At 37.8% G+C, this 24,973-nt stretch overlaps 2 protein-coding genes across 2 annotated transcripts; both read left to right on the plus strand.

Moving 5' to 3' along the window:
- The first annotated feature begins 14 nt into the window (after positions 1–14).
- LOC135076077 (acylphosphatase-2-like) lies at positions 15–8,078 on the plus strand. The gene is made up of 3 exons (XM_063970532.1): positions 15–250; positions 6,814–6,923; positions 7,395–8,078. The coding sequence occupies exons 1-3, from the start codon at positions 113–115 to the stop codon at positions 7,519–7,521; spliced, it is 375 nt and encodes a 124-aa protein (XP_063826602.1). The 5' UTR covers positions 15–112; the 3' UTR covers positions 7,522–8,078.
- Positions 8,079–9,696: 1,618 nt separating this feature from the next.
- LOC135075831 (BTB/POZ domain-containing protein KCTD12) lies at positions 9,697–11,142 on the plus strand. The gene has a single exon (XM_063970292.1). It carries the CDS (start codon positions 9,703–9,705, stop codon positions 10,402–10,404), a length of 702 nt encoding a protein of 233 aa, XP_063826362.1. The 5' UTR covers positions 9,697–9,702; the 3' UTR covers positions 10,405–11,142.
- The last annotated feature ends 13,831 nt before the right edge of the window (positions 11,143–24,973 follow it).

The following is a 24,973-nucleotide window of genomic DNA, read 5'->3' on the forward strand; positions in this document are numbered from 1 at the left end:
TTTCCTGCGTGCGTGATGACGTTAATGACGTTTCCTTTCTATGAAAAGTTCTGGATTTCGAAATTGATTTTAAAGCTTTGATTAAATAAATAGCAGTACAGTTTTGCCTCTAATGTTTCGTCTATTAATTCTAACTACGGTGACTAGCGTGTTCAGAGCAGAGTGCAGTACAGCAGCCACTGTAGCCACCACCATGAAAGCCGCTGATTTTGAGGTGTTCGGCCGGGTGCAAGGTGTATTTTTCCGAAAGGTAAGTTAAGTAAACAATATTAATAGTAGTAATAACTAGAGCTAGATTATGGTTAAGAATATACTTACCTAGATTCTGGTTAAGAAGTAGGTAAAAGATAGATCATGAAATATAAAAGATTTTTACCAGTTCCTATGTGAGTGTGTTCCAATTGGAAACTGTAACATATCTGAAACTGTCTGATAAAATTTAAATGGGTCGCTTTTAGATGAAAATGTGACAATAATAATTTATTGTCTATGATGCATTACTGTAATCCCATAATATTTTATCATCAATCTAAGTTATTAAAAAGCTGCATTTAAGTCTTTTATTTTATTGTATAGTTTTGTTATTATAATCATCAACAGCCCTTTACGCAGTTACTGTTTATCTGAGAGCGCTGCTGCTTGTTCTCTGTTCAATGTGTAGTCGCATTATGTATTTATTTATTTTATAGAAACATGTAAGTCGCATCTTACAACACCCGCAAGAAGAGTAGGTGTTGGTGACAAATGTATTCTACTCTGCCCTCACAGCTAAATTTGTTATTATAATGGAGATTAATAGCCTCAAAACAGTAAAAACTTCTATCCATTATTTTGAAGAGACGAAATTAACAAAACCTGTTATCTCTGAAATGCAGGTTGAAAATATTTTCTATAAAATCACATTATTCTTTATTTCAGTTTTCACTTTCACTTTCATTTCCATTTTATAATTATTGGGAGAAACTAACTTCTGAAACACCAGCCTATCCTTCTTGCAACTTATAAATAAAACAAAAGTCTATCTGAGGATGTTTCTCAATAGTAAGGCGCTGATAACTGCTACTGGTTATTGCAAACCTTGATCATGAATCTTAAATAAAATATTCTTGATTATTGTCATTTATCATTATATAACATAACACAATGATAAAACTTACCCTTAACTACATTAATATAAATTACTAAAACTATAACAAAACTTTCCTCTGACCAAACTATGCACTTATTACACATCTTACACAGTCATACTAGTTTACTAACTAAAATAAAATAAAATAAAATATTTCTTTGGAACAAGTATAACTTGTATTACATAAACATGAAGACACCCTGTAGATACGTTGCAAAAAAATAACTAGCGGAACGCTCGACCCGAGTCGACGTAGTATCGCGTCGTGCGACTCACCTCCAGCTGGCAAATTTATTGATACCTACCGCCTTCCTATAATATTAATTTTTATACTATAAGCTATTGCGATGAATGTGCAATGTCACAACAAACATTTTTATGTTTAGTGATATAAGAAATGTTAGATTATAAGCCTAACCTTGTAATTAAAATAAATAAATAAAAATAAATAAATCAGCATTCAGTTTTTAATAATTGAGGTGGTATTATAATACTCAATCATCAATGAGCCTAGTCCATTCCATGTCAAGGTGTGGCTTCATGTAATTTTTTTGCAAAAAAGTGATATTATAAATATTTCAAATAAAAAAACCAAAAAGCGATAGCCAAGTTTTTCATAGGAAACCCTTTGCCCTAGTTTCCCCAAATGGGGAGCCTTTCACCCAAACTTCCCCAAAAGCGAAACCATTCGCCCAGTCTGCCCTGAATTCGAAACTCGCTGCCCAATCTTCCTAATGCGAAACCCCTCGACCAATCTTCCCCGATTGCAAAACCCTTTCACAAATGGGGAGTCTTTCACCCTATATTCCCCAAAAGCGAAACCCTTCGTCAAATCTTCCCCGAATGTAAAACCCATCGCACAATCTGCCCCGTTCGGGAAAACCTGCGCCCAATCTTACCTAAATCATTTAGGGAGATTAGGCAGAGGGTTTCGCATTTAGGCTAAATCGAAACCCTCCGCCTAATCTCCCCCTAATACGAAATGCTTCGCATAATCTTTCCTATATGAGAAATCTGTCCCGAATTAGAAACCTTTCGCCAAATCTGCCCCCAATGTGCATTCTTTCCCTAATACGAAATGCTTCGCATTATCTTTCCTATGTCGGAAATCTGCCCCGGTTTAGAAACCCTTCACGAAACCTGTTCCCAATGAATGTGCATTCTTTCGCTGAATCTTCCCCAAATATGAATCTTCGCCCAATCTTCCCCGAATGCAAAACCCTTCGCACAATCTGCCCCGTTCGGGAAAACCTGCGCCCAATCTCACCTAAATGCGAAACCCTCCGCCTAATCTCCCCCTAATACGAAAAGCTTTTCATAATCTTTCCTAGATATGAGAAATCTGCCCCGAATTAGAAACCCTTTGCCAAATCTGCCCCTAATTTGCATTATTTCGCTGAATCTTCCCCAAATACGAAGCCTTTCGCTCAATCTTCCCCGAATGCAAAACCCTTCGCACAATCTGTTCCGTTCGAGAAAACCTGCGCCCAATGTCACCTAAATGCGAAACCCTCCGCCAGGCGCGGATCCACCGTTGTGGGCACTGTGGGCATGCCCACAACCCTAATTTGCTTGTTTTAATTATGATCTATTGATAAGATCGATAGGCATGTATGTATGTCCGGACATGTAGTGATCCAACTCTCACTTTGCTAATTTTGTAATTCTACTTTAAATGTCTTTACATTGCCTTGATTTTGAAATTTTTGGAGTAGTGCAAGGAGTTAACTTTAGAATGGTATGTAATCGTTCTTAGTGTTCCTGTATCCCATCCCACTCGCGTCACAGAATAAGTTATAGTATGTATGTACCAAAGGCTCGCGTATACGTTAAGCCAATGTCAAGTAAAAACATGTAGCCAGACAAACTTTACTTTACGAGTATTTTAGCTATGTGGCCATTAATCAAAACAAGTTTGAGAACATGTTATCTACACAAAGAAATATCGGATGGGTTGTTCAAGTTCCAGTTAGGGGTCGCAAACCGGGATACCGAATTTCGAAAATACCGGAATACCGGGCCAAATTTAGGTCTAATTAATACCGGTATTCATTACACAAAAACCGGGATTTTCGGTTTTAGTAAAATAAATAAAAAACAAATACAAATAGAAAAATTTACGCGCCGTTTAATTCAAAATACGCGCGCGCGAGTTCGTTTCGAGTTCATTGAGTGATAGTCGACGTAAACTCCGCCGCCGACGTCCTGACACCTCTCATCGAAAACATCTGGATGGAAGAGGAACTCCCAGACGACTGGAATCAAAATCGACAAAGAAAGGGTACCTAAGCCTGTGTAGCAATTGGAAATGTATCACTTTGCTCTCGATACCGTCAAAGGTTTTCTGCAAGATTATCTTGGATAGGTTATCGGGGGCCGTTGAACCTCTTTTGCGTAGAGAACAGGCTGGCTTCTGCCCGAACCGCTCGTGCACCGACCAGATCAATACTTTGCGTATCATCTTGGAGCAGGCATCAGAATGGCAAGGGAAGTCTTCTTACCTTTGTAGACTTTGAAAAAGCCTTTGATACGCTAAAGTGAGCAAGCATATGGTCGAGACTCGCTGACATTGGTGTCCCGCCGAAAAATATCGATCTACTTTATGAAGGCCATCTACAAGAAATATTCATGTACTGTCACTCACGACGGCCTCATCTCTGAAGACATCGAGGTGCATGCGGGCGTCCGGCAAGTCTGCCTACTTTTGCCGCTTCTCTTTCTGGTTGTCTTGGGTGGAATCATTCATCAAAACCAACGGCGTGGAATAGAGTGGGGTATAATCGGAGTCTTAGAAGACTTAGATTATGCTGATGACCTCTGTTTGCTGAGCCACACGCATCACGATATGCAATCCAAAATTGATGACCTACATCGAAAGGCGGGCATCACGGGGCTCAAAATTAACTGCCGGAAGACCCAAGAGATGCGATCTGGAGTGAGGAATTGCATACCATTACGGATTGGTGCAGAGGATGTGGAACGTGTCCACAATTTTACCTACCTCGGGAGCGTCGTGTCAGAGACTGGAGGTACCGAAGAGGACATCACTTCGCGCATTGCCAGGGCTAGAGCTATCTAGCTAGAGCTTCGCACAACTTCGCCCCGTATGGCAGTCACGGAAACTGACCCGAAGGGTCAAGATCAAAATTTTCGGGTCCAACGTTAAATCCGTTCTGCTCTATGGGTGTGAAACGTCACCAAGGTCATCTCGCACCAGCTGCAGGTCTTCGTCAACCGCTGCCTTCGCCGAATTCTCGGCATATACTTGCCTGAGAAAATCTCCAACGTCGAGCTATTGGAACGCTGCCACGAAATTCCGATCGACCAGCAGATCAAGCGCCGCAAGTAGATCTGGATTGGCCACACTCTCCGAAGAAATCCCGATCACATCCCCAAGCAGGCTCTGGATTGGAACTAGACATGCCACGAATATTCGGCTACTATTCGGTATTCGGCCTATTCGGCCACTTTGTTTGGTATTCGGTATTCGGCCGAATAATAGGTACTATTCGGCCGAATACCGAATACCAAATCATGGGAAAAAAGACACATCATATTAATCAAGATTTGTCTTTATTATCAAATTACAATACTTTAATAAGTAAAATTAATCAGCGGTAAGTTATAATGGATAAAAACAAGCTTTTCAGCATTTGACAAACGATTACGCTTTTCATCATAAATGATACCAGCTTCAGAAAACAACCTCTCACTATACACGCTACTCCCGGGAAAGAAAGATAAACTTTAGCAAATTTCGAGAGGTTTGGGTACCTATTGTTTTTCATTAGCTGCCACCACTTGTAAAGATCAGCTTTCCGATTTAGTCGATTTGATTTGAAATTAATAAAAATCCATCTCATTTGCCACAGTATTCTTCTCCACGTTCACCTCATCATTACTATTTCGCATATTATCTTTAGCGACTTCCTCAAAGCAGTTCCAGAAACTGTTGTGTATTTCAAAGGACTTATCATTTTCGTTCAAGTTTCTTCTCTTACGACGTGGAGAAGATTCGTCATCGGTACTACTAGACTCATCATCATTACAACTTAATTTGAGATCTACTACACAGCAAACTACTACTTCACTACAAATCTCATAATATTCCCATAAGGCCGATTTTTTATTAATTGGTGACATTTTTCAATGAACAAACAACTGAAAAAGAACTAACGAACAAACTTTCAGCAAAATAATAATAATAATAATAATTTATTTATTTTCGTATAGTAGTACAAGGGTACATAATACAATGAAAAAACGATGACCCCTGCAGAAGTATAAAACTGTGTCGCAGGGATCAACGCCCTCCTCCAAGACCCAATACTTACATAATTTTATAAAGTACATCCAAATTAAGAAAAAAGCAAAAAAATTAACAATAAATAAATTTTTTACAAAAAAAGACTAAAAATCTACTAGGAACTAGTGAAGTTTAGTGAGTGTTAGTGTAGTGGGTGTAGAGTGTAGTGAGTGTGGAGTGTAGTGAATGTGTGTGTGTGTGTGTGTGGGTCTGAAAATTAGAACGATTGCTTGATAAGTGTTTCGGTTTCTTCGTATGATAAAGAGCATAATAATTCGATACATTTGAGTTTGCATTTGTAGGAAGGCAGAGGGTAAATATTTATTTTTTTATTTAGTTTATTATACAGCATGGAGCTTATATGATAAAAATGGCTACTCGCTAGTGTAATCGTACGTGTAACGTTTTATAAATTTGTAATTTAGATTAATCTGACAATGCGTGCCGTGACGTGATTTACTCGCAATTGAATGAAACAGTCAAAATTAGCCTCACACCGCCCGCGCGCGATAGAGACGCGCTCGACTAGCATGTACTTTGTGCCGAATATTCGGCCGCCGAATATTCGGCGCTTCGGCCGACAGCGTTGCCGAATATTCGGTATTCGGTATTCGGCCAAATCACTATTCGTGGCAACTCTAATTGGAACCCCCAAGGAAAACGCAAACGTGGTCGCCCCAAGCAAACTTGGCGGCGCACTGTGGCAGACGAGGCGAAGAAGATCGGCAAGACTTAGAGTGAGATCAAACGCGAAGCTCAAGACCGAACGCGATTGAGGACTGTTGTGGACGCCCTCTGCCCCATCTAGGGGACATAGGACCTTAAGTCAAGTAAGTCAAGAGTGATAAAAGTTTAGATACTTTACTGTTTCTACGATCTCATTACAAGGCCCAAAAATTTAATCTAGATATTTTAATAATATTTAGATTACCTCTTTATAACTCAATTTGTATTGGACTGAATTTTGTTTTATTTAGAAGATAAATTAATTTAGGTTAGGTACCTACTTACTATACCTCCGCAAACTAACTTTATTATACTAAATTTGCTAAATTAAGCTTAATCTCGGAAATATCGAAAATACCGGATTATCGGTATTCGTCTAGAGCCAATACCGAAAATACCGGATTATCGGTATTCGTCTAGAGCCAATACCGAAAATACCGGTTTTGCTGAAATGATTCGGTATTGCGACCCCTAGTTCCAGTCGAGAAATAACTCGCTATGAATTCATCATCATTATCATCATTTCAGCCACAAGACGTCCACTACTGAACATAGGCATCCCCCAATGATTTCCACGTCGTCCAGTTAGTAGCTACCTTTATGAGGTTCGTCGCTACGAATTATTGGACCTCATTTTCATTTTTTTTTACAGCACACAAAGCAAGAAGCGGATAAGCTTGGTCTACGCGGCTGGTGCAAGAACACCAGTCAGGGCACAGTCCTGGGGCACATGCAAGGGCCAACAGACAAGGTGGAAACTATGTAAGTTACTAACCATTTCACTTTAAATTCTATCGAAAAAAATGTTATAGGTTCACAAACTTTAGTCTCGTGGCCCCAAACAAATGTTAGATCGGTTATTTGGTATCTAATAAGTAAGAAAATTTCTGATTTTAGATATTTTGTCCTGACACTAAAGTAAAAAGTAATTTGTGAAAGAGTTTGGAAACTGACCTATTTTATTAGACATACTTAGGGAGAAAAGTTTATGAATCCTAAGTTCATGTAAAAATCCCAAAGAAACCTTAACTTTACCTTAGAGCCCTTGGCGTTTCGCCAGCCCTAGCTGTCACCTTGCAGTTACGCCACTGATTATACCATTAACAGAAGCAATCGGATAAAAGCCAAAATAAATTTTGTGGCCTCTGACACAAATGGCTTTTTGCGCTTAATCTGATTAGCAGAATATCTCCGCCCTTGGCCCAAACATTAGGCATGATTTTGTATTTTCAGGATGCACTGGCTCAAATCCACTGGAAGCCCCAGCAGCCAAATAGATAAAGCGGAATTTAGAAACCAGAAGGAAATCGATGAATACACCTTCGATGATTTCAGTATTATTAGGGAAAAGAGAGATTAAATTATAATTTATTAGTAAAATGAAGTTTGTCCGTTAATAAATGAGCGAGTGTGGCTTGATAAAGAATAAGAAATTGAAAGCATAATACTTACCTGACTGAGAAATATGATCTGAGACAAACTGAATTTCACGCGGGCGAAGCTGTAGACAAAAGCTAGTTTAGTATTAGAACCGCGAAATATAGTAATTCAAACGCCTATAGGCTCTATAATATTCTCACCCACGCTCGCTAGTTTTGTGAATCTACAGCTAACGTGCCCCTTGTGATAATAATTTGAGAAGGAATGTTACTTGAGTGCCTACATATGAATATGTAAGTCCCTTAGCTTGTTAATCTTCCCTTTGAAGTGTATGGCCGTCTAGTTTAAGAGCATGAACTAAAGAGCAAATAGGTTAATGTGCCGACTCCGAGTGCTCTCTAGTATTATTTTTGTATCCTAATTTATTTAGGTACATCGTAAATCTTGTATTTTATTTCAATGCAATTTATTTTTAGTTTACCTAGAAAATGTGTTTGTTTCGTTTGTATTATGAATAAATTGATGTATTTAAAATATTATGTTCGTTTATTATTCAAATCAAATAACTCATTTACGAGCCACCTCCAAGTTAGCGTAAACAAAAGCCCTTTTCATAATTTGCTGTTTGATGTCCTTTTAATGTTTTGCGATAAGCATCGTTTGAACCTGCGTCTCATCTTTAATTATAATCATGGTAATAAATTTAACACCCTTTGAGGAAACCTTTGTCAAACATACCGCACGGATTTCCTTTATAAACAGAGCATTATTTATTTGCACCAGTAATTAGATGGGCGAGATAAACAAAAAGTTACGTAGTGGAAATTTTTAATTACATTTCCCTCTCGCGTCCTCAGTAATGTGTAGAATACAAAAGCTTATTTCCCGAGGCCGCACTAAAAGGCCCCCAGTAATTACTCTTGTAACGAGCAAAAACCCTGGCTGTAGCAGCCATTCTGTTCAGCGGAAACCACTACTTGCTACGGTCTGCTTTCAAACACAATGGTGTTAACTACCCATTGACACGAACAATAACTAAACAGTAGATTCGAAACAAAGATCATAGGAAACTTTAAAGTCCAGGAAGATGCTCGTATCATTAATTCCAAAACATAAAACTTCTTAAGCTCCAAACTACACGTTGGAGATTTTCGAATACCATTTCATGCCGGATGTTTCGATTGATTGAACAGAGATTCCGTAATACAACGCGAATGTTGTATTGCCAACGCAAACATTTAGGCGGATTTAATAGAATCTTCTATTTATCAGCCAGAAGCTATTTGAAACACTCCGCGAAAATAACAAATCTATATCTCGCCAGCCACCCTAACTAACGAGCGAAACATTCTGCGAGCGTCTACTTCATTAACCACTTTGGGACGTAATATTGGCTGAACTTACAATAACCCCAATTCTTCATTGTCTGAGTAATTAACCGCCGAACGCGCCCGCTGGAAACCAATGTGTTACAAGCTAATGGATTGGAAAAGATCTTTCCAGCGTTAACGTCTATACATAATAGTACCGGGTGTACCTAAGATGGATGGAGCACTTTCTTTCGGGTAAACTCTCCCTCGAGATCACATCTGAAATGTAACATTTTCTTTTACTACACTAACACATAGGCCCTCTTTATGTAACAAATTCCAAGTATAATTACACAAACTTCAAAAGTTCTGAAGTCTGAACCCATGTGTAACGTGATCTCCTCGTATTAAGTCGCGTTCAACAGTATTTAAAGGGACGACATAATTAAAACTTTTCACTTGAGCCCTGGGAGACACATCGTATTATTTTTAACGACTTTCCCCAAACTTCAAGAGTTTCCAAAGTTTTTGCAGTACAGATAATGTTATACTAAAGCGCTATTATAGCTAGTGCGCCGCTTGTAATCAATCTGGTGTTGCCGTTATCGGAAGATTCCGGGATATTGGTGAACAAAGCCATGTGTTAGCCAACAATAGATGTTGACCTTGAAGGCTTTTACCGAGGAGTTTTCGCTCGAAAGGGTAGGAAATAATTACGTTCGAGTCAGTAACCCGGGCGTGCGTTATTGATGGGTTCGCGCGGGCGGCGGCGCTGAGACGCGCGGTAAGTGGGTCAGGGTGGGAAGCGGGAGCGCGCAGCCGCCGAGTCACTGCGCCCTCAGCCTTCAGCCATGGCGGACGCGCCGCCCGAGGTCCTCGAATTGAACGTGGGCGGCGTGCATTACGCCACCACGCGCGACACGCTCCTCCGCGAACCCGACTCGCTTCCCGCCGCCGCGCTGCGCGATGCAGACCACCCGCGTGACGCTCGCGGACGCATTTTCTTCGACCGTGACGGAGTTCTCTTCCGTTATGTGCTCGATTATCTCAGAGACGGTGGACTCGTGCTTCCCGAGTGCTTCAGGGAACATAAACGTCTAGCGCGGGAAGCGAAACACTACCGCCTTGCCGGGCTGGAGAATGCAGTTCGAGAAGCGGATCCTCGACCTCCGAATCGTGAGCGCGGGTGCATCACCGTCGGCTACCGCGGCAGCTTCGCGTTCGGCCGTGACGGCCTCGCTGATGTTAAGTTCCGCAAGTTGTCCCGTATTCTAGTCTGTGGAAAAGTGACGCTGTGCCGTGATGTCTTCGGTGAAACCCTGAACGAGTCCCGAGATCCGGACCACGGTCTCGCAGATCGGTACACATCGCGGTTCTTCCTGAAGCATTCGTTCATCGAGCAAGCGTTCGACATGTTGCAAGAGAACGGTTTCAAACTGACTGCAAGTTGTGGCAGCGGCACGGCCGGCGGTGCAGCCGAGCTCAAGCCGGGTGTCGACTCGGAGGAGAATCGTTGGAATCACTACAACGAATTTGTTTTCGTGCGCGAATAAGTTCAACGTTACGTAGTATTAAATGTGATATGAATCAGCTGAGCCGCTTCAGACCGGTGCGGCCGCTATTACGGTGGACGGCAATAATATGAATACCTCTTTCAGGTAACGAGATTAACGAAAATTATATTTATAATTATAAATCTTTATCTGAAACTAGTGTCTGTATACTTTTATCTTACTAGTTCGATTACTGTTTACAGTCTGCGCCTTATCAATTGTTGACTTGTTGTGTTGTTGCATTTATTTAATTACTATGCCGATTAAGAGACTTCAATATTATTCAGACTGGTTATTTACGTTATTCTTATGATTTAGTTAAAAATAACTATTATGTAGATATTGAGACCTTAAGAATTGTAATCATGTATCAAATAGGTAGTGTTAAATGTAAAAAAATATAAATAGCAGTAGTTAATTACTCCCTATTAGGATTAATTTCATGTACCTACTGTTACATACCTATTTCTAATAAATTTCCAAATTATTTTGTATTGACTTTATAGTATTTAAAACTATTATTATTACTTACTAATGTATTTTGAAAATAACTGCGTGGGCCATCATTTTGATACAAATTATGCCAAATTTTTATTATAACAAGTCTGACGTTATATTATTTTGTGTTTCAGTATGTATTATATTTGCATATTATTAACATTATCTATATCTTTGTATCTATATTATAATCATATTATAAACAATCTGGGTACACAGTTACCGAGTGATGTGTTGTGATCAATGCATTTTATTCTACTACTAGTCGTTATAGCTGTAAGACCAAAAATCGATTTCTGATAATTTCTAGTGAGTTTTAAAAACGAGCGCGTATAAAGTGTACCTAAATGAATAAATTGTAAGTATTATATATTTTAACAGCTGATCGTGTCTCGAGCAAAATATTGAAGACGATAGCGTGAAACTTTTGTATAACAAGGTAAATACGCAATTACGAGTTGGGAAGTAAGTATGAATGCTGGCGAGGGTTGGAATATCGCCTCGGCAAACTTTTGATCGTTAGCATAGGAATTCGTTCAACAATATCTATTATCGTTATACTTTACGAACTATAATTTCGTGCCGGCTTCTTAGAACCCCAGTTTTTCATTGACTAAACGCAACGTCGAATTTAATATGATCGCAGCCATATCATTAGATTATACCTATAGATAATTTAAGCGGAACTTCCATAGCCATCTTCCAGCTTGAAATAGTCGTTTTAGTGCCTTTTTCCTGTGATGCCAATTTCGGCACGCTTGCGGTTCTTCTAATCTGTGGCGTGCGTATACAGGTTGTCCCAAAAAGTAGTGTCAAGCCGAAGCCCAGAGGTAGAGCATCACTAAGGCCACCCAAATCACCGTGACTTTTGATAGTTTTCGAGTTATGTTTTTTTTTGCAACATACAGGATTTTAGTTTACCTACATTCGTGTTATGGATGTAAATACATCTGAATCAGCTAGGCCTCGTACGTATTCATCTAATAATAATAAAAAAAATCAGGCAGGTAACTTGACTATTCGCGTTACAGTGATTAAAAAAAGTACCAAAATAACTCAAAAACTATCAAAAATCGCGGAACATACATGGGGTTGATTTGGATAGCCCTAGTGATGCTCTACCACCACTGGGCTTCGGCTTGACACTACTTTTTGGGACACCCTGTATAAAATCACGCTGCTGATTGCGTGCGTGTAGCCTGCGTAATAGGAAAAACATGTATGAAATAATGAAATGCGGACAGCCCGCAAGATCCGCACGCGTGCCGAAATTCGCACCACATGAAAAAGGCACTTACAGTAGTCTCGTTGTAGAGCAAACACGAATAATAATACTTTTATTATAATAATCTATGTCTTATGAGTTATATTCCAATTTTTTAGCTTATCGCATCATGCGATGCTTACAAGTGCCATACAAATATTTTATGCTCGACACAGTTAATAGATAGTGTTGTTTCATCAATGAAATATTATAATCCTTATAAGTAAATGTAAAAAGGAAATTAGGAAATATTAATATCTAAAACCAATCTTATTTGTGTTAGATACTTGAAATGTTTATTGTGTTTAGAACAATTAGTTAAATGTTAGAATACATCTTATTACCTACTGTCAAATTTTAAATTGATCGTTGAAATTGTAATTGATTTATCTTCAATATGAATATTTGGAGAAACTTTTGATCCTATTTAGACACCTACCGCATTTGTCTGGAGAAAAACAGTGAAGGACCTGGACTTAAAATGTAGGGTTTCTAAAAAATAGTTTTGGGAATAAATTTAGTTAAAAAAGTAAAAATCTTTGTTTATCTTTTGATTTACTTAACCTCTAAACATTAGGTACAGTTGAGTTCATAAAAATTTGGCAGCTCCTATGTTGCAAAATATTGCAGCATTTTAACTTAGCATATTATTTCAATATCACTCAAACACCAATAAAACGTAATCATAAACATAATTACAGTATTGACAGCGCTACTGCGCTACAATATTTTGAAATATTGGCACTGACAATATATTTATGAACTCGCCTGTACCTATCTATTAACTCCCAAAGAAAGGGTAACTAAATTACTACATTTAACCTTTACACCAACCATCAAACGAAACTAGCGTTCATTACTCCGATTCTTATCTATGGGTTTTATTACCCTAAATCATAACTTTGTATGAGAAATTAATGTTTCAAGCGTTAAACTACGTCAATATAGTGAATTTTCAAGTTAAGCACACATTATGTTATTAAATTGTAATTAACACGCAGTGTGAAACCAACATAGAACACAATATTTAATTTTCTATTAAACAGTACTGTACCGTTATTCGAAGCCTTTATAATGAGAGTAGTGTCTGTCTTTTCCTGTTTGAGTACTAGTTTTGACGTATAATCTGCCCACGTGACTTCCGCTCCGGTCCCCCACCGCCTAAGCACGCCTCAATTAGCGACACTAGCGCCACCAACGGTAGCTCGAAACTAGGTTTCGATATTCTCGCCATTGGTGTTTTAGTTCCCGTTCGAGACGGTCGTAGAATTAGCTCCGCTAGTTCGCGACCCATCTCACAGGTACTAGTCGTGACGTGATTCAGGTAAAATATTACCATCATAATGTAAGTACTTCTAAATTATTATGTACTGGCTGAAAACTTATAAAAATTACTGTGATTACTTATTTCGCAGTGTAATTTATTTTTACAACGGTGTTACCGTTCGGGGGTAGATTGCATTCAATCTAACTCAGTGTAATTTTAAATAATTATCTTTCTTCTCTAGTAATACTTGTACCTAACGGTATTCCGTTAGACGTGTTTTAAAAGTAACATTACTTTTTAGCAATGTTTGTTTCTAACGGTTTTTCGTTAGATATGTTTTTAAGCTAACTTTTCTTCTTAGCAATGTTCGTACCTGACGGCGTGTTCCGTTAGATGTGTTTTAAAACTAACATTCCTTTTTAGCAATGTTTGTGCCTAACGGTTTTCGTTAGATGTGTTTTAAAACTAATATTCTTTTTTAGCAATGTTCATTCCTAACGGTATAACACTCCTTTTTAGCTGTGTTTGTTCCTAAGGGTTTTCCGTTAGATGTCTTTATTTTCAAAAGGAAAGAGGAAATATTATGTCCACGTGCAGAAGAGGAGCAAGAGTTGGCGTAGAGGTCAAATCAAAGGATGGTGTGGTGTAATGTGATAGTCGCAAGATGTGATTGCTTGCTACAATAAGCTGTAAGTACCAACTTACCAATACCATTTCAGACATACGAATTCCATCGGACGGATTGTGTTGATTTATAAATCAAAAAAAAAAAAAAAAAATAAACGGTAAACTACCTTTATCAATATGCATCCGGGGAAAGTATGAAAACTTCCACTAGGTAGGGTAGCGTACCGACGTACCTATTCTACCGCCATTATGGAAGTCTAACGCATGGCTTATAACCCAAGAGTGAAGTGTGCAGTTTGTCCTATTAGGATACGGTACGTAGGTATAATAATACCTTTGTGGTTTTCTTAAACTATGATTTCAGGAAAACGCTATGCTGTTACTGTGTAGATAAACAGTGAGTCTGTGTAATAAACGGTGAAGGATGAACATCGTCTATTCAGCCTGATACGCAGTTTATTTGATGCTAGCGGCGTCTGGAAAATTTTTCGGCAGCAATACGATCGCAACTCTGCTCCGCAGATCGATCTGAGATTTCGCCTTATGCTAAATACCTACAGTGGCAAACTCAAACTGGCTACTCGGCAAGCTAGATGGCAGTGTAACCAAAACGCAGCAGCATAATCCTGTAGCGAGGGTAAGTTCTCTTGGAGCAAACAGGGAAAAACCAGGAGCCAGAACCTTTTCTCCCTCATCCCACCGGGATAGGAGAAAACTCAAACACTCAAGGAGTCTCATATTGAGCCAGGCAACGCCGCTCATTTTTATTTACGTCGAGAGGTCTTAGTAAGGCATTGGTCCAAACCCTCTTGTTATCCCTCATCCCACTGGGATAGGAGATTACCCAAAGAGAATCGGACTCAAATCATTACATTTCGAGCCGAGCAACCTCGCTCAGTTTTATTTACGTCGAGAGGTTTTAGGGCATCGCTCTAAACTCTCATGTTATCCCTCATCCCACTGGGATAGGAGATTACCCAAAGAGAACCGGACTCAAATCATTACATTTCGAGCCGAGCAACCTCGCTCATTTTTATTTACGTCGAGAGGTTTTAGGGCATCGCTCTAAACTCTCATGTTATCCCTCATCCCACTGGGATAGGAGATTACCCAAAGAGAACCGGACTCAAATCACTACATTTCGAGCCGAGCAACCTCGCTCATTTTTATTTACGTCGAGAGATCTTAGGGCATCGCTCTAAACTCTCATGTTATCCCTCATCCCTCTGGGATAGGAGATTACCCAAGGAGAATCGAACTCAGATCATTACATTTCGAGCCAAGCAACCTCGCTCGTTTGTATTTGCGGTTCAAAGACATGAGGGCATCGTCCTAAACTAAATCCTCATAATTTTGAAGAGTTATAGAACCCAAACGCCTTATTCCACGGCAAACGAAAATAAGTAAAGTTGCCGGGTAGACATGAGGGCTTCGCCCTAAATCCGCATAACTATAAAAGGTTCTGAAATTCTATTTTGCACGGCAAAATTAAAGTGATGTTGCCGGGAGGACATGAGGGCATCGCCCCAAATCCTCATAATTTTCAAGGGTTATGGAACCCTAATTAAAATGCTTTATTTCATGACAAAAGTAAGCTATTTAAGACCTGCCATGGGTAAAAGGTGGAGACAGAGATCATGAGATTACGCAAAAATGACTCGATTCGTGTCAGGTTGGCTTATTTCATTACTACCGAGATGATACGAGGGCATCGCCCTAAACCTTCAGAATCTTGAAGGATGTTAATTAATCGGGGCCGCAGCTATGCGCTCAAAATTTTTGGTACCGAACAGTTAACGCCTGGAGAAATTAAATAAACTTAAGCCTTTATGCAGCCTCTGCATAGTAAAGTTACAACTATTGACCTGATAGTCTTTTAAATAAGGTTATACATCCATAGACGCTTGGCGGGTACCACAAAGTACTGAATACTAAAATAAGTATTTTTCTGCCTATACATACCTATAGTACACCGACAGACTCATGCAAATGTTCTGACGGCAATTGATTCGCACAGAAAGAGTCGCGACATTCGCGCCCTTACCTATTGGACGACTTCATTCTGGGGTAACTCAGGACCCATCCTTGCTTCGGGGTCAGATATAACCCATGCCCCTATTGTAATAAAAGCATACAAGTCTGGATAATAAACACAATGAAGTCGGTCCTTACCTATATAAAATAAATAAACAAAATAATAACAGTCTTACAAACTAGTAACAGTAAAAGGTGAACTCCATAAATACAAAATGGTCTAACCGAGTCTCGGTTACCAAAAACATGCAGATCAAGTCACGTAACGTTACAAATCCTAAAGCATTGGCTATTTTCATGTTATAACACTACAATTCATGATTTGCGTGAGGCAAAGAGCATTTTAACCGCCAACTTGAGGCGCTCATGGCACCCAATACCAAGTACTTATGATCCACAATAACCAAAAGTATGAAGCTTACTGAGCTTAAAACAAATTGGACACGCTGCATGGTAACGCATTTCGCAATTGAATTTCACTGTACAACGAAAACAGTGACTTTAGTAAACCGTACTTACTAAATATATATTAAACCGCGCAGGTTTACCTACTACAATTTGTTATTTTCTCATTTACACAAGCCATTACATTCGTTGGAGAAAAGATTGCATACCAAAAGTCACACAAGTCTTCAGTCTCTTAACTGAACTTTCCGTGTGCCCCATTATAGTGTCAATGACTACGTCTTGTCTACTTAATTTAAGTAAATAAATATAATTTATTATTAATGTCATATGACACCATGTCATATTGTTAATTCGACCTTTTGTGCACCTCTGTGGTTCAATAAAAATTGTCGTATGAATATGAACGACTTTTACGAGGAGTTAAAGGGAATAAATCAAAACCTTCAGTCCAAGAAAGTAATTTAACTCTGTTTTTTCCAATTATCACTGTGACCTTAGGGTCACACAGAAGTACATAAACATGGTTGGAATTAATTTTGGATAATGTGCCGCACTCTTAAGCTCTTTGCTTGGGGCCGAAAGTCCTTCGCCTACCTACATAGTACAATTTACAAAATTCGTATTTGATGTGATTTAAATCCATCAATTATTATACTGTAACGAAGGTAGTCACAAGCAAAATGTTGTGGCACACACAACTGTTTACGAGTAAACTTGTTTTAAGTACAACAGCCTCGTGAAATATTCTAATACCTACCCGACTCGCTAGGTCAATAAAGTAATTTGTCTCTGCTGACTATTGTCACAAAAATTAGTACTTACCTACCTACTGGCAACTTAGGTATGTACACTTCAATGAATCATGAGTGACATTGGCGATGATATAAAACTTAGTGTTACACAAACATCATTACATAAATATTTTTACATAAATATTATTACATCGTGCAAATGAGCGATCGTCCAACGGCATTCAGGGTGATGAAAATAAATCATTCGAAATTAAATCCGATGCCCACCCTAAGGGCCTTGATGAAACCTGATAAGGTTTAGATCGGCTACGAAACTATCATTTAATTCTAGCTGTGCTTGCGACTTCGTTTGCATAACTTTTCCCGCTTTCGCAACATTCTTATTGATGCTCCGCTACTATTGGTGGTAGAATGATGTTATTATGATTTTATACATAGAATTCGTGGTTAAAGGACTCCAACACAAAGATAGTTTTTGTGTTGATGCAAACAAACTCTTGTTCAGCCCTATAACATTATTATCATAATTGTAATTAAAATAATACATAATTTCATATTAAGATTGCTCTGAATTAAGCTGGTTGACTAACCGTCAATAAGCTGATCTAGCTGACAAGTTATCACTGTTAGCCCTAAAGATAATGGTCGCACAGTCTTACCACAGCACCGACGTTTGTAAACCGCAAAGTTTACTAAGTTTGTACTAGGAAAGTCTGTATTATTATAAATTTTATCAATTCCGACTCAAACTTCGCTATCTCTAGCGAACAGCGATATACTCAGGCAATACAAAAGTATCGTACCTATACATAGCCGGCTAGCTATTGTCACCTATTCATTACACCGTCCACCTAGGCTACGGTCCTGTAAAGGTTTATAAATATTAAAATCTGAGCTGATACCTAAATGTGGGAAATGTTGGAGATCATCAAACGCCCGCTATCGGCAAGCGACCTTAACTGTACCAGTGAATATTCTTATCCATACCTAATAATTATTCACTCCTACCGAAGCTTATTAAATTCATCCAACGGTCTGATACTGTGAGTGAGGGTGGACGTAGCTTTTGCGCCTTTTACATGACGTAAAGTAACCGATAGTTCATTATTACATAGTTGTTAATAAACGATGCATTAGACGTGAATTTACGGAGATGCAGATGCAGGTTGCGTTCTGTAAAATATTATAATGTACCTACACACAGTACATTACCACTCAGTAGACAGATAAGCTAAAGTTCTAACTAATTCATAACATTTCTCACTGATCAATGTCTTATTCTTCAATTGATCACATTGGCGATTACACAGCGCCACCAGGAGATAATAGACACGTCTCTCATTATAAAGGCTTCGAATAACGGTACAGTACTGTTTAATAGCGACGTTTTACCTGAAAATAAAACGTTTATTAAACATACTTACCTTATTCGAAGCCTACTTTTTAAATCTACCTGGTGTCATAAAACACAATGGCGAGAATATCGAAACCTAGTTTCGAGCTACCGTTGGTGGCGCTAGTGTCGCTAATTGAGGCGTGCTTAGGCGGTGGGGGACCGGAGCGGAAGTCACGTGGGCAGATTATACGTCAAAACTAGTACTCAAACAGGAAAAGACAGACACTACTCTCATTATAAAGGCTTCGAATAAGGTAAGTATGTTTAATAAACGTTTTATTTTCAGGTAAAACGTCGCTATTAAATCAGACACATTTGTGGTGAATACACATTCACAAATACACAGCCGCTTTGTCGTCCAAAAACATACTAAACTAACATAATGGGCTTTGTATTTGAAACACATATCGACCTTGTTCTCTTTTGTATGTTTTCATGGATACGGCCTTACAGGTGACATGTAATTATTGAAAAGCTGTACGCCTGAAGCTCGTCTTCAGCTTTACTGGGACATGAAAACGAAATTCAGACCCGTTCGTACCTATTGTACCTATTTTGCACAATGTGCTCTACAAACTAGGTACTTAGTCTAATCTGTGGTACCGTATCACTGAAAGTTACACAGTAAAGGCATATTATTATAGGTAGAGGCATGAATTGTACAGAAAAATAAGCAGTGCCTACCAAGCTGAAGGTTTTTCACATTAAAAATCAGTAGTTTGTAATTAATATTGCTTAGCACACCAAGCCGGTGTAGACAGAATGATTTTTTTTTATCAACCATGACAAGACAAATCTTTTACATATTTCCTGAAAAACATATAGACTAAAGTATTTTTTTCCCATCTTCCCCGTGAAAATTAAAATATCCTATGATAAAAAATAAAACTAAAATAAGTGAACCAAACCATCAAAGTGGTCACCTCCTTGCCCGTAAAAATGTCGATCCGCTTGCAAAAAATACCACAAAGTAAAAATATTTTAAGTGTTCAACTTTCGGTTACTTACGATACGGTAATTTCTAGCAATTTCTCAGAGACTTGTTACATGAGATGCTTAATAGTAGAATATTAATACACCCTGTAATGTGCGTCGTTGAATATTTGACTCCGCACTCGGGTGCTCATGTAAAATTCAGTGACCCTGTTCAGTTCATTGGTCACCAATATTCCTTTGATCGCTTTCTGCACGAATCTGACCTGAAATTATTGCTAACCGTATTACCTTTATACCGGTGAAGGTGCCTGACCTTTGTGAACATGAAAGGGTTGAGTGCGTCGCTAAGTGGTCTTTATAGGCGCCTTCGATACTATGTATAATTAATAGGTCTTTAATTAGTTAACTATATAAATTGTACCAAACAGTAGGTATAAGACTATCGCCCGTATTCACAAACGATGCTTGCATACGTGAAGCAGCAAATCGAACGCACAGCGTTGAATAGAGCTCTGTCATCTGTGCGTCCACGCGCACTGTGAGACCTCATAGTAATGTTTTCGAATACGGGTGTATGTCTATTAAAACTAGGAATAAGCCCAATGTTACAGGTGGGGCAATACAGTAACAGTTTGGGAAACACTGTCCAAGTCCTAGATTATGTTCTACTTACTTACTTACCTATTTATTTTACATTATCTCCAATGGAATATACTTGACGACCTACCTAAATACTGAAGCAAACTGAATTCATTGTTTGTTATTATGTAAGGAAGCAGTTTTACATAACGTGCATAGTAAAGCTTTATCATGAAAATACATTAAGGTAAGTACATAATGGTGGCTATTCTATGGGCATCAGGCAGGGCATGATAAGAATAAGAATAAGAATGTCTTTATTTGCTTCAAACATGGTATAAGGATGTTGGTTTTTACAATGTGCTCATGTTTAGCCTTTTAAAAATAGCATGCAAATCAATTTCATAAAATGTCATTTCAATAAAATATTTTATATCAAATTACATTAAAGAGAGATTATTCTATTACATTCATTGTCAAACAATTAAGTATTTATGTCAAATTCTATCTATGTCAAATTATGATTAAAATATTCCTTAATACTGTAAAAATTTTTGTTATGGAGCCAATCATACAATTTCTTTTTAAACGGTCCAGACTTCAAATCTTTAAATTCATTTGGTAACTTGTTGAACACTCTTACACACATAGCCAGGCAACTTTTACCGTATTTGTCAGATTTTGGAATAACTTTTAACACCAATTTATGCGGGTTTCTGCGCTGTCTAGAGTTTTGTATGTCATTCGCTTTTTTGAACAATCCTTTGTTTTTATGTACAAAGTTACAGATTTCCAAAATATATAGTGAAGGTAAAGGTAATAAACCAAGATCTTTAAACAATGGTCTACATGATTCTCCAGGCGGAATTCCACAGATTGCTCTGATGCATCTCTTTTGGGCTATAAAGGCTCTATTTTTGTCTGTGCTATTGCCCCATAGCATAAGGCCGTAGCGTGCTATTGATTCTACATATGCCCTATAAGACATAACAGCCGTTTTACTGTTTGTTACCTTTTTAACGTGATTTAGGGCATATCCAAATTTATTTATTCTGTTACATATGTTCTCAATATGCTGCTTCCAGTTTAAATCCTCGTCAATAGTAATACCTAAAAATTTTATACACTGTGCTTGCTGAATTTTATTAATATTTAGCTTAAAATTGTACTTCGCGTGTTTTGATTTGTTAAATTGTACAAATACCGATTTATTTAAATTAATTGTCAAATTGTTACTCTCAAGCCATTCTATTATATTATCAACAGTGTCATTAATGTCAGTCTCATGATTCAATATCGAGTTATCTGTCTTATCCGTGGTCACTATTATTGAGATGTCATCAGCATATAAGATGCACTTGTGGTTTGTCGCGTCAGTTATGTCATTTACATATAATAGGAACAATAAAGGCCCTAGAATACTTCCCTGGGGAACACCCTTTTGAGTTACGCGATAATGCGAAGAATGAGAAATCATCTCTTTTTTCTCAACCTTAGCAATGGTGACACACTGCTTTCTATTGGTCAAGTATGACTCTATCCATTGATTCGTCACACCTCTTATGCCGATATCCTCTAGTTTTTTTAGTAATATTTTGTGAGAGACGAAATCAAATGCCTTAGACAAATCAAAGAATAGACCGGTTGTGAGGCGATTTTTGTTAATATTATCTAGTATAGAATCCAAGAGTGAAAAAGAAGCTAATGTCGTAGATTTCTCTTTTTGGAAACCGAATTGATCATTTGTTATGATCTCAAATTTAGTACAAAAATCTAGAAGCCTTCTATACATGCACTTTTCAAATATTTTGGAAAATATCGTAATAAGTGTAATAGGACGATAATTGTTAACATCGTCTTTATGACCTTTTTTGTAAAGTGGCTTTACCACCGACACCTTAAGTGCTTCGGGGAAAATTCCTGATTTAAAAGATATATTTACCAGATGAGTCAAGATGTCTGCTAATTCATTCATACTGGATTTAATTATTTTTGTACTGATCCCGTCATATCCTTCTGAATTTGTATTTTTTAATGTCAGTATTTCTTTTTTAATGTCATAATGTGTCATTGGTTTAAGGAAAATTGAATTTGATATACCATGTCTCTTTTTAAATTGATGCTGCATATTAATTGGCAAAGGTTTATTGGATATGTCAATGAAATGGTCATTAAATACATTAGCTATGTCACTTGGGTTTTTAATAATAATGCCATTGGAATTTATTGAGGAAATGTCATTAAGGTTTTTGTTATCAATTTCGTTTTTTATAACCGTCCAAGTAGCTCTACACTTGTTGTCACTTTTATTTATATACTGTATGTTACATATTTTTTTCGATCTATATATACATTTTTTTAAGATTTTAGAGTATGTAAGGTATTTTGTTCTATTTGCTGTTGATTTATTTTTATAATAACGAAATCGAAGAGCTCTTTTATTTGTACAGCAATTTTTTAGCCCTTTGCTCATCCATTTATGGTTGTTTCTATATGTGACCTGTTTCCTAATTCGTATGTTTGGAAAGCAAAGACTATAGAACATGGCGAATGTTTCCTGAAACTTATTGAAAGCTATGTTAACATTAGTTTCCGCATAGATCTCAGACCATGATAGTCTGTTCAGGCATTCTTTAAATTTTTTGATATTTAAGTAAGAGTAATCTTTCCTAAATGTAAAATAAGAATCAGGTTTTAACTCTTTCTGGCTTACTGGGAAGCTTAAGAGTTGTGCAGTCTCATGGTCTGACAAACCCAAAGGTAACACAGTTGCTTCCGCATTTTTAATATTACTAAGAATATGGTCGATGCAAGAGTCCTTTCGCGTGGGGACGTTAATATGGATTTTTAAGTTGTATCCATTGCATAGATCCTGTAAATGAGACGTGATTTTACCTATTTTGAAAGTATTTATATTAATGTCACCTGCTATAACGATTTTAGTACTAGTCTTATATTTTCTTGTTATGTCATGTAGAGTAAGGTTTAATTTGTCCAAAAATATATTAGGGTCAGATGTAGGAGTTCTGTATAAGCAGATAATGACCATATTATAGACAGGAATCTCAATACCACAAATTTCAAATAATTTCTGAGTTGCATATTTATGGAGGTAAGTTAGTTCTCTAAAGTCAATGTTATTCTTTATTAAAATGCATGTTCCGCCTCGTTTTTTATCCCTACAAAAGGAAGCCGATAAGAATAGAATAGGTCGTATGATGGTCGTAATTTGTATGTCTAAAAACATTATACCTAGTAATCTTTTGTAATATTCTGATGACTCGGATAAGTTAAGTACCTACAAGATTTAACGTGGTTTTGATCGCAACTAAGGCTGAGTTGCTGCAAAGCACCACCTAACTTTGGCGATAACCGGTGTTTTTGTATGGAGTTTGACAGAATTATGACGTTTGTCAAAGTTAAAGTAGGATGGTGCAGCAACCCTGCCTAAAAGTTTAATCCTTTCAACCTATCTACTCTTCTTAACTTACTTATGTTATTTATTAGACGTGAAAAACATTATCTTGGGTTCAATACATAACATTGTAAAGGTACCTACGTTTAATTTCCTGTGTTCGCCCCGAAGTTTCCCGACCCTAAACTTGGTGGAATTTTGAGTCCATAATGTCTTAGTTACGGTGACTTGCGATGATAATGGAATACATTATGAATTATGATTAAAGTTTTTAAATTCTAAGGCTGGGTTGCACCATCCAACTTTAACTTTGACAAACGTCAAAAATCTGTCAAACTCCATACAAAAAACACCGGTTATCGTCATAGTTACAGTCAAAGTTAGGTGGTGCAACTCAGCCTAAGAGTAGGCAAACGAGCTTGTAGACAAGATAAGTGCGTTTGTCGTTCGTTTCAGCCAAATAACGTCCACTACTGGACAAAGGTCTCCCCCAAGGATTTCCATAACGACCGGTTCTGCTCCCGCTTCCAATCTCTTCCCAAGACCTTCACCAGATCGTCGGTCCACCTAGTGGGAGGCCTGCCCACGCTACGTCTTCCGGCCCGCTAATTTGTAGATAAGTTATTGAATATGCTTGTAGATAATAATTTAATTTTTCTAAATCCGCTAAAACCGAAAACAATAATCCTGTATTATTCCCGTTGAATTAATTTTGGTTGTAGACCTTTCGTTAGATTTACGGGCCTCCAAATTACCTACGTACCTCCTACCTAAAGGTTGGATTCCGTGACAGAACGCAATTGATGATGGTAAGAAATGTCGATCTGTTATGGTGATTTGTGAATCAAGGAATTATTAAATACCTTTATCGGATGTAGGTATATCGTACCCTATTTTATTTTTACGTATCTTTCTTAATCTTACAGGAAGGTATGACATTTATGTACCTATCTCATTCACAGTTAAGTAGGTAGGTACAGTCCGTAATTTTAAAACTTTGATGAACTTAAAACTTTAGCTACACGAGTAAATACCTAATTAACCGCTTTATTTAATCAATCGGAGTTCGTCATGGAATGGAATGGATGTCATGGAAAGTTAGCTGCCTCTAACTATCCCGAAAACACGTTGCTTAAAGTAAACTTGAGTCAACTGCGAATTGGATTACCTAGAGATTGAAAACCATATAAATCAGAGAGAAAACCATCGGTTGGGCGGAAACTGAAAGGAAAATTAATTAAAAGCGCCCGATCGCGAAATTCGCCGAGTTTGCATTGTGCGGAATTAGTGCTGGGTTGGATAGTGTGAGTAGGGATGCCAATTTGTTTTTGAAATTAAATTAAATAGTCTTTAGATGGATATAGGTAATTTGGTAGGTAGGTATGTGCCGAGT

Source organism: Ostrinia nubilalis, chromosome 11, assembly GCF_963855985.1.
Source record: "Ostrinia nubilalis chromosome 11, ilOstNubi1.1, whole genome shotgun sequence".
Taxonomy (NCBI): Eukaryota; Metazoa; Arthropoda; class Insecta; order Lepidoptera; family Crambidae; genus Ostrinia; species Ostrinia nubilalis.